Raw genomic sequence first — 15555 nt, 5'->3', positions numbered from 1 at the left:
GATCTCCCATTAGCAGGTGGGTTTGGGAACGAGGGTGGCATGGGAACATTTCAGCTGGATGGAACCACATAGACAAAGGCAGCTGATATTTGTTGTTTAAGGAAGTGAGAGGGCTTGTGTGGTTTTTAGGGGTTCTGCCACTTCCCAAGACTTAGCCTAGGAGGGTGAGATTGTGTGGTCTTTCATTGGCTGTTCAAATTCCAACTTTGCCCCTTAGACTTGAGTCTCTGGGTAACTGTTAGAGCTGCCTGAGCCTCAGGGCACTGACTCTGACCAAAAAACCGAAACCCGCGCCTTTGAGTCGATTCTGACTCATAGCAACCCTACAGGACAGATTAGAATTGCCCCATAGGGTTTTCTTGGCTGAAAATCTTTACAGGAGCAGACTGCCACATCTTTCTCCCATGGAGCAGCTGATGGGTTAGAACTGCCGACGTTTAGGTTAGCAGCTGAGTGCTTAACTACTGTGCCACCAGGACTCATGGCACATTCTGACATGGAAGTGATTATTGCGTTTAACTTACGGGCTGTGGAAGGATTAGTAAAAGTCACAAAAACATGCCAAGAATTTAAATGTGCCAGGCATCCCAGCATTTGCTTTGTGAACATTTTCTCTTTAGTTTAGCTGGTGAAGTGGGAACTGTCATTGTATTGACATGGAAACCATGCCTCAGAGAAATGAAGTGATATCCCCAAGGTCACACAGTAGGACGGTGTTGATTTAAAGAGGCTGAATTCCAACCCTGGAGTCTGAAGCCAGAGCCTGGGACCTTTAATCCCTTTACTAAAGCCCTTAGCATGTGCAGACATACCATGAGGATGAGTGAGGCTCAGCTGCTGCTGCTGTTGTTATTACTGAAAGTACAGGTAGTCCCCGACTTACAACGTGTTCGAGTTAGGATGAACCGCACTAACGACTGTCTGTTTTTGTTTTTTGGGGGGTGTATGTTATTGTTAGTCATATGTACTACATACAGTGTCACAGTGTGTAATTTGCTGATCTTATTATTCTCAGATGTTCAAATTTATGATTTATAAAGATGCTGATAATAAAAGGCAATAATAATGAAAATTTTTTAAAAAACGAGATATTCAACTTCTGTCAGAACCAACTTACAACAGCGTCGTTGGGACAGAACCCTGTTATAAGTCAGGGACTATCTGTATTATTATCATTTCCCCTCCTTCTGACGTCCCAACACACTTACTGTCTGCCTCTCACAGTCTACGTGGGGTCGTCCTACCCCTGTGTCCTTCTCCAGTGGCCTTCCCCACTGAAGGCACTTCTCTCAGACAACTGCATAATGTCCAAAGGCAGCATCTACCTCACCCTGGAGCCCAGCACACAGCTAGGCCCTCAGGGGCCTGGCGATTTTGGCCATAAGTCTCTCTGTACCTTCATTACTGCCTGAGCAACCACCACTAATCCCGCCAGACAACCCCAAGGCGAGCATCCCTATCTGTTGGATTTTCTAGGTGTCCGTGACTTTCAAGGATGTGGCTGTGACCTTCACACAGCAGGAGTGGGAGCAGCTGGACCTGGCCCAGAGGACCCTATACCAGGAGGTGATGCTGGAAACCTGCAGACTCCTCGTCTCACTGGGTAAGGCCTCACCCCTCACCTGCGTGAGGGACCTGCAGCCTCTTGATTCCTGGCTGGTCACAAAGGCCACAGGAGCTGCCTTGCTTCCTCCCCATAGCTCCTGTAATCTTCTGGTCCCATCTCTTGCCTGATCTCCAGTGTCTCCATCAGGGGTCATTGGGCAAGAAACATGGTCCTTCTAAACACAGATCCTTACCCCAGCACTCAGCACAGGCTGCCTTTCACCCGAGGTCCTCATTTCAGAGTCCACAAGAGGGAGGCGGACTGGCCCAGCCCGGTTGGGTCCAGTATCCCCACAGCCTGGTCAGCAGGGCCGTGGGTGATGGCTGTTCTCAGAGAAAGGGGTAAGTCAGGCAGCACACCCCAGAGGTGTCTGCTATCAGTGCCCCCTGTCATCTTCCTAAACAACACAGTCTAGGTAAGAAGTTTGCTGGTGCCTACACCATCAGCCTTTGTTTCCTAAGGCATGAGCCATGCTCCTCCATTGGTACAGGAGATGATGTTCGAGGACGCATAGACAGCACTACATGCGGGGCGGGGGGGAGTGGGGGAAACACCCCAAGAAAGCCAATCCCTGTCAGTCCTCTGTCCAGTGTGCTCATTGCTGTCAAGAGAAATCTCAGATCAGTGCTAAGTCTTCCATGCCCCCCAGCTGTGGCTTTTTTCCCATTTCAACAGTGGGAGCAGACACGATTCTCGGCCCCAAGCAGGCCGCATGAGCTTGCGGGGACATCATTGCATTATTATGATTCCATTGTTCTGTTTTAATGGTAACCTTCTACTTGCGACAAGTGAAACTGGTTTTCTCATTTACCAGAGCAATGCAAGATGCCCTTTTTAAGGTGGGGAGGTGAGGGACAAAGTTCCGAGTGGAGGAAGCAGCGTGTGCAAAGGCCCTAAGGCAGCAGGGAGCTCAACTCCTGACAGAGCTAAAGGAAGGTCTGAGTCAGCTTTTCCAGGGCCCATCACTGAGTTAGGTGTCAGGCACCCACCAGGCACCAGTGAGCATTTACTGAGTGACGAAGGGATGAACCCTGGGCCGGGGATGGGAATCTAGCAGTTGAGACTGCTATACAGTCCTTCTGTATTTCATGGCCTGCATCTATTGAAATGTCCTTGGCTCTTTGTAACGGAAGATAAGCCCAAACTGGTTTCTCCTGGAAGAAAAATTGTTGTTGCTGAGAATATACACAGCAAAACATACACCAATTCAACCGTTTGTACCTGTGTGATTCAGTGACATGGATAACAATCTTTGGGTTGTGCAGCCATGCTCACCCACCTTTTTTGAGCTGTTCCTCCATCATTAACATAAACTCAACTGCCCCCTATGGTTCGTATCTGATCTTTCCAGTTGCTGTTACCACTTTGATCCCGTATAGATAGAGCTTTAAAGAGCATAATGCTCAAGGCAGACATTCTTTACTAGTTAAGCTAAACTATTGTTTGGTCATAAAATAATACTTATGAAGAGTGTACTTAGTTCAAGCAGATACACGAGATCAAAGGGCAGCTCCTGTCTGGAGGCAGGATGAGAAGGCAGGAAGGGACAGGAGCTGGTTGTGGATACGGGAAACCCGGGGTGGAAAGGGGGAGTGTGTTGTCACATTATAGGGATTGCAACTACTGTCACATAACAATATGTATAAATTTTTGTATGAGAAATTAACTTGAGCTGTAAACTTTCACCTAAAGTACAATAAAGAAAAACAAAAAAACTATTGTTTGGTTTTAAGAAGACTTCAGGGGATATTTTTGGTTTGAGGTTTAAAGATTATCTTGGGGCAATAGTTTCAGGGATTTATCAAGCCCCCATGGATCCAGGGAGTCTGGATTCCATGAGATTTTGAAATTCTGTTCCGTATTTTCTCCCTTTTGAATTAGCCACACATTCCATATCCTCTATCTATTCCCGGCTCTCCTTCTTCTGTCGCTCCAGGCAAATAGACCAATTGTTGTACCTTGGATGGCCACATGCAAGCTTTTAAGACCGTCCTGGAAAGAAATTTACTGCCTTACCTGATGAGAAGCCCCGAAGTGGGGCTGGCCCCTGGCATGGGGGACACAGCAGCACAGTGATGTCATCAGGGATGTCAGAGTTCTCTGCTCCTTTCCCTGGTCCAGGTGTCCACCTTGTCCTCAAGTTGGCTCCCTTGCAGGGGTCGCAGGTTGCTGAGCAGTGCAGTAGCTGGGACAGCCTGCCCCTTGTCCAACCCTCTCCTCCCACATTGGACTAGCTTTTTCTTCAGAATGAGTGTCCTACCTCCCTCGGTCACCTGCCTCCCTCAGACTACTGATGGTGGGGGTGTCACTTACTGACTAATCTAGACCAGTAGTTCTCAACCCTCTCTGGGCTCTAGAATCTCCTGGGGAGCTTTCAAAATTCCTGATGCCCAGGTCTCACCCCAAGAGACTGACTGTCATTTGGTTTGAGGATGGAATCAGGCATCCATCCCTAGGTGTTTGTGAAGGACAGGGTGTTTGAGAGTCAGTGACTTAAATGAATTAGGAAATACCTTGGTGCAGTGGTTAAGCGCTCAGTTACTAGCTGAAAGGTTGGCAGTTCAAACCCACAAGTGGCTCCATGGGAGAAAGACCCGGTGATCTGCTTCCATAAAGAATACAGCCTAGAAAACCCAGTGGGCAGTTCTACTCTGTGACATGGGTTGCTGTGAGTTGGAATCGATTTGAGGGCATCCAACAACAGCTTCTGGAAGGACGGGCTCACCTTCTCCTTGTCCCATGGCTGTGTGTGAAAGGGGTGTATACCTGAACAGATAGAGGTTGTTATGGATTGAATTGTGTCCCCCCAAAATATGTTGTAATTCCTAACCCTTATACCTGGGGTCAGAGCCCTCGTGGTACACTGGTTAAGAGCTCGGCTGCTAACCAAAAGGGCAGCAGTTCGAATCCACCAGCCACTCCTTGGAAACCCTATGGGGCAGTTCTCCTCTGTCCTATAGGGTCACTATGAGTTGGAATCGACTCGATGGCAACAGGTTTTTGATTTTATACCTATGATTATAATTCCATTTTGGGATGGGTTTTCTTTGTTATGTAAACGAGGCAGTATTAGTGTAGGGTGTGTCTTAAGCCAGTCTCTTAAAAGCAGATTAAGCAAGCAGAGATGGGGAGAAATAGATGCCAGGCCACATGAAGATCACCAAGGAACAGATCACCAGCGCCAACAGAGAGAAAGCCTTTCCCTAGAGCCAGTGTCCTGAATTCAGAATTCCAGCCTTCTAAACTGAGACAATAAATTTCTGTTTATTAAAGCCACCCACTTGTGGTATTTCCATTATAGCAGCACTAGGTAACCAAGACAGAGGTCAAGTTGATGGGTACAGCAGTGCCCTCTACAGCATTAAAAAAAAAAAAACAATTGTGCTTGTGCCATTGGTTCCCAAGTCACCAGTCAGCATTTTGTTTACCATGTTGACAGGAGCTTCATTCATGATGTCCCTGTCATAAAGCCCCAGATAAGACTGAGACATTTCATTCTTCTTATCAAAACACCTCTGTCCTATTTCCTTCTCCATCAACAGGACATCCAGTTCCCAAACCAGAGTTGACCCACCTACTAGAGCACGGGCAGGAGCTGTGGAGAGTGAAGAGAGGCCCCTCACAAAGCACCCGTTCAGGTGGGCAGCCAAGAGCTGGTCGGGTGGGGTCATGGCAGCCTTCAGACAGCAAGGGACCACCACCCCTCAACTTCTGTGTGAGACTCCTTGTGGTACCCTCCCCGGGGGTCTGCATGTTTCTTACACACCCATTGAGGTACAGCGTGTATCAGCGGGGAGATCTGTGCCACACAGTTATTCAGAGACCCAGGTGCCTCCTAATGTCAACCTGTAGCGTTAAAGTGGCCCAGGCATCATCCAGCTGATGAAGGGGAAATGAGAGGAAGAGGACAAGTCATACCCAGTTGGACATACACTTCACTTCCACACATTCCATTGACACGAACTAGGCGTTTGGCCACACCTGGGTGCAAAGGACTGAGAAATGTGGATTAGCTGTGTGCCCAAGGAGAAAAGCAAATGAATGTGCTATACTCAGCTCACTCTTAAAAAATAAGACTGATAAGAATTTCTATGTCATTGGGTTATTTGAAGCTGTAATTAGATCATGCAGCAAACTGCTTAGTACAGTGCCTAACCCATACTAAGGGTCTACAAAAGTATTAAGCTCTTAGTATTATCCGTGGAATAATACTAATCATAGTAATAGTAATGTCACACATTTCTTTCCGAACTTTTCTGGACTCAGAGTTAAAGAGGCCTTTCTTCCCCTTCAAATTCCGATCTACACTATGCCCTGTATCCCACTCTTTCCCACCTTATCCATCCATTCATTCATCCTTCTGTGTGCCCATCAGATATAGGTAGTCCCCAACTTACAACAGAGTTGCATTCCAACGACTCTGTCCTAAGTCAGTTCTGACATAAGCAAATACCTCATTTTTTTTATTATTGCCTTTTATTATCAGTATCTTTATAAATCCAATCTTTGAACATCTGCGAGTAAACATCTGAGAATGATAACATCAGCAAATTACAAGCTGCAACATTGTATGTAATATGTATTACAATTAAAAAAAACAGTAATAAGTGCAGTTAATCATAAATTGAGTATGTTATAATTTGGGGACTACTTGTATTCAACAGCAGTCCCTTGTACTATATTGTGCTGCCCCCTTGCCCTGAGAAACACCATGGTGACCTCTGGCTTTGTGTGGCCCACATCTGTGCTACTGAGTACAGCTGGAGCCATCCACCAAGTAGACTGGCATCACCGCAAGTCATGATTTCTCCCCTCTTATGGTCCCTCACGTGTTCAGGCAGCCAGTGAGTGTCTGGCCAGCTCCACCTTCAGCCCTGGGTTCCAAACACCACCCCCCATCTCCTCAATCTCACACATTCAGTGTTTCAAAGGCACCTTGAGCTTATCATGCCTAAGAAGAAACTCCTGATCATGCTCACTACTTTCACATCCTGTGGTTCAGAGATTAGTCCTGTCATCAAAGTAGATTAAAAGCTGGAAGCAACCTCAGCTAGCCCCTCAACACCTCAGTGTCCATCAAAGCCAACATCCATTCATCCCATCCCTCCATCCATCCCTAAGTCCAACCTATTTTACCACATATGAGCCTCTTGAATCCATCCTCTCCACCACCATCATCCATTCTATCACCAACACCCTAGTCCAAGCTCATCATCTTTTGCTTGGACCATGTCAGAGATTTCTAACAGATCTTCCCACATTTGTCCCCTCAGCTTTCTCCTGCACCAGCTCCTACAGACATTCAGACATTGTTCCAAATCTTGTCTTCCCCAACTGCTGATGTCTGAGCATATAACCAAGTTCATGTTAAAAAAAAAAAAAATAGTGGCACAATCGGATAAGCATTTGACTACTAGCCGAAAGGTGGGCAGTTCAAACACACCCAGAGTACCTCAGAAGACAGGCCTGGCAATCTGCTTCTCAAAGGTCACAGCCTTGAAAACCCTATGAGCGGTTCTACTCTGCACACATGGGGTCACCACAAGTCAGAATCGACTTAACGGCAACTAACAACAGCAACAAATCCTCTACTTGGGCCAAGATTTAGAATATTTCCAGTACATTGACAGATTCATGGTCCCATCCTTGTTAATAGATCCTCTTAAAATGACAGTCACTATTTAGACTCTTATCACTGTGGGTTAATTTTGACTATTCTTGAATGTATATAAATGGAATCCCAAAGTGTTTTCTCTTTCATGTACTTCTTTTTTTTTTGATCATCATATGTCAGATGAGATTGGTTGATTCTGTATTCTGTGCCCTATTACATTGTGTGAAAATATCACAATGTATTTTTTTCATTCTCCTGTTGATGAATAGTTGTAATGTTTACATTGCTTGGATATTATGAAGGATACTGCTATGAATATTCTTGTTCCTAATATTTAGTAGCTATAAACACTTATATCTGTTGGTTATATACCCAAAAGAAGAAGAATTGCTTGGTCACGGGATAGATAGGTCTATGCCCAGCTTTAGGACAAACTGAGAAATATTTTTCCAGAGTAGTTGCTTCATTTCACACTCCAACTAGCCATATACTATTGCACTAGAACGTCCTCCACACTTAGTGTTGTCCACTTCACTCTTTGAGATATAGTAATCAAATTTCTCAGAGTGACAACAGTGAAATCGTTCATGCTGACATCACTGCTATCATCCTCATTGCCCAGTACGACAATGAGAGTAAATACAGGATGATGGCCCATAATTTAGTGAGCACTGACGCTGTGTCAGGAACCGTGCTGAGTTCTATGGGCATTTTCTTATTTAACCCTCACAACAGTCTGAGAAACTGAGAGTCTCCTAGTTTCCCAGAAGAGGAAATTGAGTCTTAGAGGGGAAAATAATTCATCCAAGGTCATCTCACTTGGTAGAGGTAGGATCTGAACCGAGGCATTCTGGCTCGAGAGTCCTCAATCTTACCACTACGCTGTATGACCTCTTGACAAAGCAGAAACTTGTCAAATCTTAATATGCTTGAGCTTTTATCCCATTTGGCCCTGTTTGTCCTTCTGTCCCTCTTCTGCTGGGCTTACCTATCTCTTCTTCTTCCTCTAATCATCTCTTCAGTGTTGGCTTCACCAGGCATCTGGTGGCCTTTTCTTCTTTTAACTCTTATGTAGTCTCCGAAGGTAAATCTACCCATGCTTGCTCCTTCAACTTCAACCCAATGCCTCCTTTTACTTCCTTCTGGCGTCTCCAATTAGGACTGCGTTAGGACTCAGTTCATGGATCATCTCCTCTAGGAAGTCTTCCGTGATCTCTTTCTCTCCCCTATGTGGTTATATGCCACTTCCTTACAGTCTCATAGCATCAACAAATATTAATTCTTAGAGAAAATACCTATACATAGTGTCATTATTACTCTGTCCTCCCTCCCCTAATTTGGGTGGTGAAGTAGGGTCTCCACTCCGGGTCTTCTATTCCCTGCCCTAACCTCTCCTCCAGGCTTTCCTTTTAACGGTGTCAACAGTACAAGGACAATAAAAGAAAGTAATTGGGAACCTGGGTTTCAGAGATGTCAAACACAGCAGATATCAGAGGCAGTATTTTCATCCTCATTTTTCCACTGCATTGGTGATTTTGTTTCTTCTGTGTCACATCACCAATAGGCCCCTTTTGTGTATTGAATTCCTTCAGGTGATAGAGCAAAACTTGAGACCAGAGAGCTCACTGCGTCTAAGCCGGTCTTGTCTAAGGAAGATTTGCTCCAGAGAAGCCTGACTGAAGGAGCTCCAGAGGACTCCAGATTGGGGCAAACCAGGGACCAGGAAACACAGAAAGGACAATTGAGGCTAGGCACAAACCTCCACAAGGAGACCCATACTGGGAAAACAAGACTTGAACATGACAGTTGGCCGACAGAGGAGAGTCTGCACTTGAGGGCACTACAGGAGCAAGTCTCTCCAAGAGACACTCTCCACAAACTTGACTCACACAGGCCAGGTGTGACCCCTGCAGGGAAGAACCCCTACAAATGCAAGGAATGTGGGAAAGGTTTTAACAGGAAGTGGAACCTTGTTCGACACCAGCAGGTTCACACTGGAATGAAGCCCTATGAATGTAATGAGTGCGGCAAAGTCTTTAGCCAGAGTTCCACCCTCATCCGGCACTACTTCATTCATACGGGGGAGAAGCCATACAAGTGCATCGAGTGTGGGAAGGCCTTCAAGCGCAGGTCATACCTCATGCAGCACCATCCCATTCACACAGGAGAGAAACCCTACGAGTGCAGTGAATGTAGAATGGCCTTCACCCACCGTTCCACTTTTATCCGCCATAATAGGACCCACACTGGCGAAAAACCCTTTGAATGCAAACAGTGTGAGAAAACTTTCAGTAATCGGGAATACCTAATTCAGCACTACGTCATCCACACCGGAGAAAAGCCCTATGATTGTGCGAAGTGCGGAAAGGCCTTCAGATGCAGCTCTGAACTTATGCAGCACCTCCGAATCCACACTGGAGAGAAGCCCTATGAGTGCATCCAGTGTGGGAAGGCCTTTCACCGAAGTGCCAACCTCATCCAACACTCTGTCATCCACACTGGGGAGATGCCATACAAGTGCATTGAGTGTGGGAAGGCCTTTAGGCGCCGGTCACATCTCATGCAGCACCATCAGACTCATTCTTGAGAAGCCCTGTGAGTGCAGTGAGTGTGGAAGGGCCTTCACCTACTACTCCTGTTTTGTCTCATAATAGGATCCACACCACTGAAAACTCGTGAGGTGCAACAAATGTGGGAAAGCCTTCGACCACAGTTCTTCCTTAACTTGACATGTGAGGAGTCATACTGGAGAGAAGCCCTATGAATGCAGTGGATGTAAGAAAACATTCAGCTGCAGCTCAGTCCTCACTTAAATTCAAAGGATTCATACTGGAGAGACATGTGGGAAGGCTTTTTGCCAAGGGATTCTGGACCAGGTTGCAGTAAAAGGTCATAATTTCCTATTCAGGACACAGATCTGAGACTATTGTCAGATCCAGAGCCCACTGAATGAAGAGGCTGGGTCCCAGGAGGAAGGACCCTGCAACACCATGACAAGTAGCTACTATAATAATTCCCAACTCAGTCAACTTCAGAGAACTCATACTGGTGAAAGACTTTCTGAATATAACTACCAAGGACACTCGTTAGCCAGAAGAAAAATCTGACTTGCCATCTGAGAATTCATACTGAAGAAGAACTCCATACCAAAGAAGAACCCTTGTCATTGCAGTGAGAAAACCTTCTGTGACAGATTTTTACTAATTGTCATCTAAAGAGTCATACAAGAATGTGATCCAGCTTGGGCTTTCCTGTCATACAGGAGACAGACGCAGTGATTACTGTAACCTTATAAAAACCTTCAGCCACAAGTATGCCCTTGGTTTACTCTGAAAGGCCAACTCAGGATTTTTTTTTTTTTTTAAAAAGGAGAAGCAGATGTAGAAATTGTTAAAGCAAAAAGCGATGCCTTTACACATGCTTTCACACTAACCCTGCAAGACTTACATACCATTTTTATTTTTTGGTGGGGGAGTGTTTAAGGGGTGAAGGGTTCTCGGCCCCTGCATTTGTTTTTCATATACATTCGCTGCCAGCCTGCATGAGGAGAGTAACAGTGGAGGGCACTTCAGCAAAGATTTATTGAAACCCTTCTTTGTTCCACACATCTCTACCCCTGAAGAACAAAATTCTTAATGAGAAATATGAAGGCTTGACTCATGAACTACCTGTACCTGTAAGGAAACAGAATACTGAAAATGTCATCCCATGACACTTACATTCCATTTTATAGCTGAGAGAGGGACCCACATACAAATGGTCACATTTTACTGGGCCACCTAAGGCACTGAGTTTTTTTTTTAATAAAAGAAACCCTATTTTCATTGCTTAACTCTCATTTTTGCTTGACCCCATCTTGTTTGGTTTTCATTATCTTCTCTGTTGTTATTATTAAGGAGTTCTGGTTATGTGCGTGACTACTAACAGAAGGTTGGTGGTCGAACCCACCCAGCAGGTCCGTGAGAGAAAGACATGGTGACCTGCTCCCATAAAGATTGTTGTTGTTGGATACCAGTGAGTCAATTTCAACTCATGGTGACCCCATGTGACACAGCAGAACTGCCCCATAGAGTTTTCTTGGCTGTAATCTTTACAGGAGCAGATTGCTAGGTCTTTCTCCAGTGGAGCTGCTGGGTGGGTTCCAGCTGCCAATCTTTCAGTTAGTGGCTGAGCACCTAACCATTGAGCCACCAGGGCTCCTTTCAGTAAAGATTACAGCCAAGAAAATTGTATGGGGCACTTCTACTCTGTCACATGGGGTGCTATGAGTCAGAATCGACTCAGCGGCACCCAGCAACAACATAATTACTGCTCACTGTGTTATCCCTTTGTACTGTCTTTACCCTCTACCTCCCTTCCTCCTCAAGGGGCACTGCTGACTTGGGGGTTTGGATTTCCAAGGACATCTCAGCTTATTTGGGGTCTTGAATACCTTGGTCATGGTGCCTGGTGACTTTCAAATATAAGGCCTTGGCTTCTCATAAGCAAAACTCAGGACGTCCCTGCCCCCACATGAACTGTTAGTTGTGTTTTGAATAGAAATTAAAAATCTTCCGTGGCAATTCACTGAGTAAAATAAATCACTCGCGAAGGGTGTTGGCAGTCATCCAACAGTATAGCTCATTTGAACATACTTAGTACCATAATCATTTAATGTGATAGCTAATATATTTTGTTTTAAATATATCCTTTTATTGTGTTTTTTCTTTTTTACTTCACCTGTCTTTTTCTTGTACTTTTAAAAAACTTTCTTGTTAGTTGCCACCGAGTTGATTCCAACTCATGGCAACCCCATTAGGACAGTAGAACTGCCCCATAGGGTTTTCAAGGCTGTGACCTTTCGGAAGCAGATCACCAGGCCTGTCTTCCAAGGTGCCTCTGGGTGGGTTCAGACCTCCAACATTTCAGCTAGTAGTCGCACACTTAATCGTTTGCACCACCCAGGGACTCCATTTTTTAAAAAACTTTATTGGTTATTTACATTCCAAATTTTCATCCTAGTTTGAAAAGTATATGCTCTGATTCTATTTTTGGTTTAAGCTAAAATTTGCAAACATCAGAATCCCCTAGAGGGTTTGTTACACACACAATGCTGGGCGCCACCCTCAGATTTTCTGGTTTAGTAAATCTGGGGTGAGTTTAGTTACTAAAACACGGTGTCCCTAAGCAAAAAATAAGGAGCCTTGGTGATGCAGTGGTTAGGTGCTTGGCTGCTAACTGAAAGGTCAACGATTGGAACTCACCAGCAACTCTTGCAGGAGAAACATGTGGCAGTCTGCTTCCATAAAGATTCACAGCCTTGGAAACCATCTGAGGCAGTTCTACTCTGTCCTATAGAGTATTGACTCAATGGCAACATGTTTGGGTTTAGGGGAAAAACAGGTGGGCAGCCAGTGAAAGTGCTGTTCAATATATAAAATCAAAGAAAGACGGTAATGGATAAACAGGGCCTGATGAAGGTTTCCCCCAAAAAAGGCTACAATCTCCTATTCAGGATGAAGATCTGAGCCTGTTGTCAGATCCAGAACCCAGTGAATGAAGAGGGGGCTGGATTCCAGTTGGAAGGACCCTGCAACATCATGACCAGGAGCTACTATAATAATCCCCACAAGCCCTTCTTCAAAGGACGCTTCAACAATGTACTTAGCTAACTGCACACTGGGGGAAGGCCTATATCCAGGAATTTCAAGGACTACTGGGCATACAGTCAGCCATTGACATTTGTACCTGAAGTGCCATCACAGTTCCACTACTGGACTGGAGTTTTTTGGAATTCAGATAATAAGCAGAATGAGAAGAAAAATCCAGCTTACAGTGGGTCCATCTGTCCTTGGAGAACCAAACCAAAAAACCAAACCCGTTGCCAACTCATAGCAACCTCGTGTGTCCGAGTAGAATTGTACTCCACAGGGTTTTCTTTTTTTATGTTTGTTTTCATCTTATGGCATTTTAAGTTTATTTATTGATATTATAAATCTACTGTTCCACACATTGCAAAGATTATTTCTTCTGTGGTTTGTTTTTTTTTTTAATAACATTTTGTGTTTTTGATGAAAATTTACACAGTAAATTAGGTTCCTGTTTGACAATTTCTATACAAACTGTTCAGTGACATTAGTTACATTTTTCACAATGTGTCAACGTTCTCTTTAATGGTGTTCTGGTTGTGCTTTTGCTCCACAGGGTTTTCAGTGACTGATTTTTCAGAAGTAAATTGCCACTCTTATGAAGTACTTCGGGGTGGATTCTAACCACCAACCTTTTGGTTAGCAGCTGAGTGCTTAACTGTTTGCAAGTGATGCATTATGCTTGTTAGGGTGACCAAGAGGAAGCTAGCAATCTGGTGGCCTTTGTGGGACACGTGCTCCAGAGAGTGAAAGAGAGACCTTAAGAAGGTTCCAGGGCCTACCACATCAGTACAGTTTTTAGGGATCTAGTACCTAGACTTCCCCTCCAATGTAAAAGGTAAATTACTGCATCTTGCACCATCTACCACAAAGGAGGAAGCACAATACATAGTAGGGCTCTTTGTGTTCAGGAGGGAAAAAAGCCTACCTATAAATACTGTTCTGGCCCATATACTGGTTGTCGCATCAGGCTGTAAGTAGGATGTGTAACAAAAAGGGCCCTGCAGCAGTGCCAGGGCAGTGCAATAGCCCAGCCACTTGGGCCATAATATCTGGCAGACATGATGGTTTGGGAGGTGTCACTGGTTGGAAAAAAAAAATGCAGGATGGAGTTTAGGGAAAGCTCCACTGAGAAAATCACCATGCAGCCCTCTGTGGTTCTGTACCATGTCCAGGTCATCTGCAGTGGAGGGTTATATGCCTTTTGACAACCATCCAGTGTTCTACTGGGCCCTGTAGAGACACAATCCTTGCCTACTGGACATCAACTAACCACGTGTCCATAACTGTCTCTTGTTAACTGAGTTATGGCAGACATAATATGCATAAATTCCAGAGGGCTCAGCAGCAATATTTTAAGATGGGAAGTGTACATCTAGGACTGTCATGGACTGAATTATGTCCCCCCCCACCCCAAAATGTGTCTATCAATTTGGCTGGTATTGAGTGATTTCCCTGTATGTTGTAAATGCTGCTTATATGATGTTAATGAGGGAGAATGGGCACCAGTTGTGTTAGTGAGGCAGGACTCAAATCTATAAGACTGGATTGTGTCTTGAGGCAATCTCTTGAGATATAAAAGAAAGAAGTGAGCAGAGAGGCAGGGGGACCTCATACCACAAGAAAGCAGTGCCAGGAGCAGAGCGTGTACTTTGGACTTGGGGTCCCTGCATGGAGAAGCTCCCAGTTTGGGGAAAGATTGACGAGAAAGCAGGCAGAGAAAGCCATCCCCTGGAGCTGACACACTGAATTTGGACATTTAGCCTACTTTACTGTGAAGAAATAAATTTTTCTTTGTTAAAGCCATCCACTTGTATTTCTGTTACAGCAGCAATAGATGACTAAGAAAAAGACCTATCCTGAGCAGGCACAGAGGGCATGAGGAAGATGTTGATGTTGACAGGTGCCATCAAGTCAATCCCAACTCATAGGGACCAAATGTGACAGAACAGAACTGCCCCATAAAGTCTTCTAGGCTGTAATCTTTATGGGAGCAGATCACCAGGTCTTTCTCCCACAGAGCCACAGACTGGGTTCAAACCACCAACTTTTCATTAGCAGCCAAGCACTTAACTGTTGTGCCAACAGGGCTCCTTATGAGTAAGATAAATAAAGCAAATAGCTCAGACTCTCACGCTATCTATCATTGTTGCCCTAGCCCCTCGCTTTCAGCTCCCAATTACAGCTCAATAGAGGGATCTCAAAACCAGCTGAGAAGGAGTAAAAAGCCCAAGCATGGTTAAGGATCGTTAAGCTTGGTATGAGGATTGTTGTTAGTTGCCATCAAGTTAATTCTGATTCATGGCAACCCAATGTGTGCAGAGTAGAACTGCTCTGTAGGGTCAAGGCTGTGACCTTTCGGAAGCAGATCGCCAGCCCTGTCTTCCAAGGTGCCACTGGGTGGGTTCAAACTGCCAGCCTTTTGGCTAGTAGTCAATGGTTTAGCCATCTGTGCTACCTAGGGACTCTTGATATGAGGGTACCGGCCAGAATGGTTTGTTGATACATAACAGAGTTAATCATGGGTGGCTTTTAAAGGCACTGCTGAGGAAAATTTTCAAATAGCAAATATCTGAGCAGGGCACCTGATCATGTACTTTATGTGAAAGGAAAAATGTGCCAAGGTGCAAATATGTGTGGACCAATGGCTTCAAAATTCCCAGTAATTAATTATAAATAATTCAGACCCTCAAGTCTCAGATGAATTT

General features: G+C 44.9%; 1 protein-coding gene across 1 annotated transcript; it reads left to right on the top strand.

Annotated features, from left to right (window-relative positions):
• Nucleotides 1-950: 950 nt before the first annotated feature.
• On the top strand, nucleotides 951-13255 carry LOC100663679 (zinc finger protein 550). The gene is made up of 3 exons (XM_023543632.2): nucleotides 951-1603; nucleotides 5149-5244; nucleotides 8813-13255. Exons 1-3 carry the CDS (start codon nucleotides 1570-1572, stop codon nucleotides 9805-9807), a joined length of 1125 nt encoding a protein of 374 aa, XP_023399400.2. The 5' UTR covers nucleotides 951-1569; the 3' UTR covers nucleotides 9808-13255.
• Nucleotides 13256-15555: the final 2300 nt, after the last annotated feature.

Source organism: Loxodonta africana, chromosome 11 (assembly GCF_030014295.1).
Source record: "Loxodonta africana isolate mLoxAfr1 chromosome 11, mLoxAfr1.hap2, whole genome shotgun sequence".
NCBI lineage: Eukaryota > Metazoa > Chordata > Mammalia > Proboscidea > Elephantidae > Loxodonta > Loxodonta africana.
The sequence above is the reverse complement of the archived record's forward strand: the minus strand, read 5'-3'. Positions and strand labels throughout refer to the sequence as shown.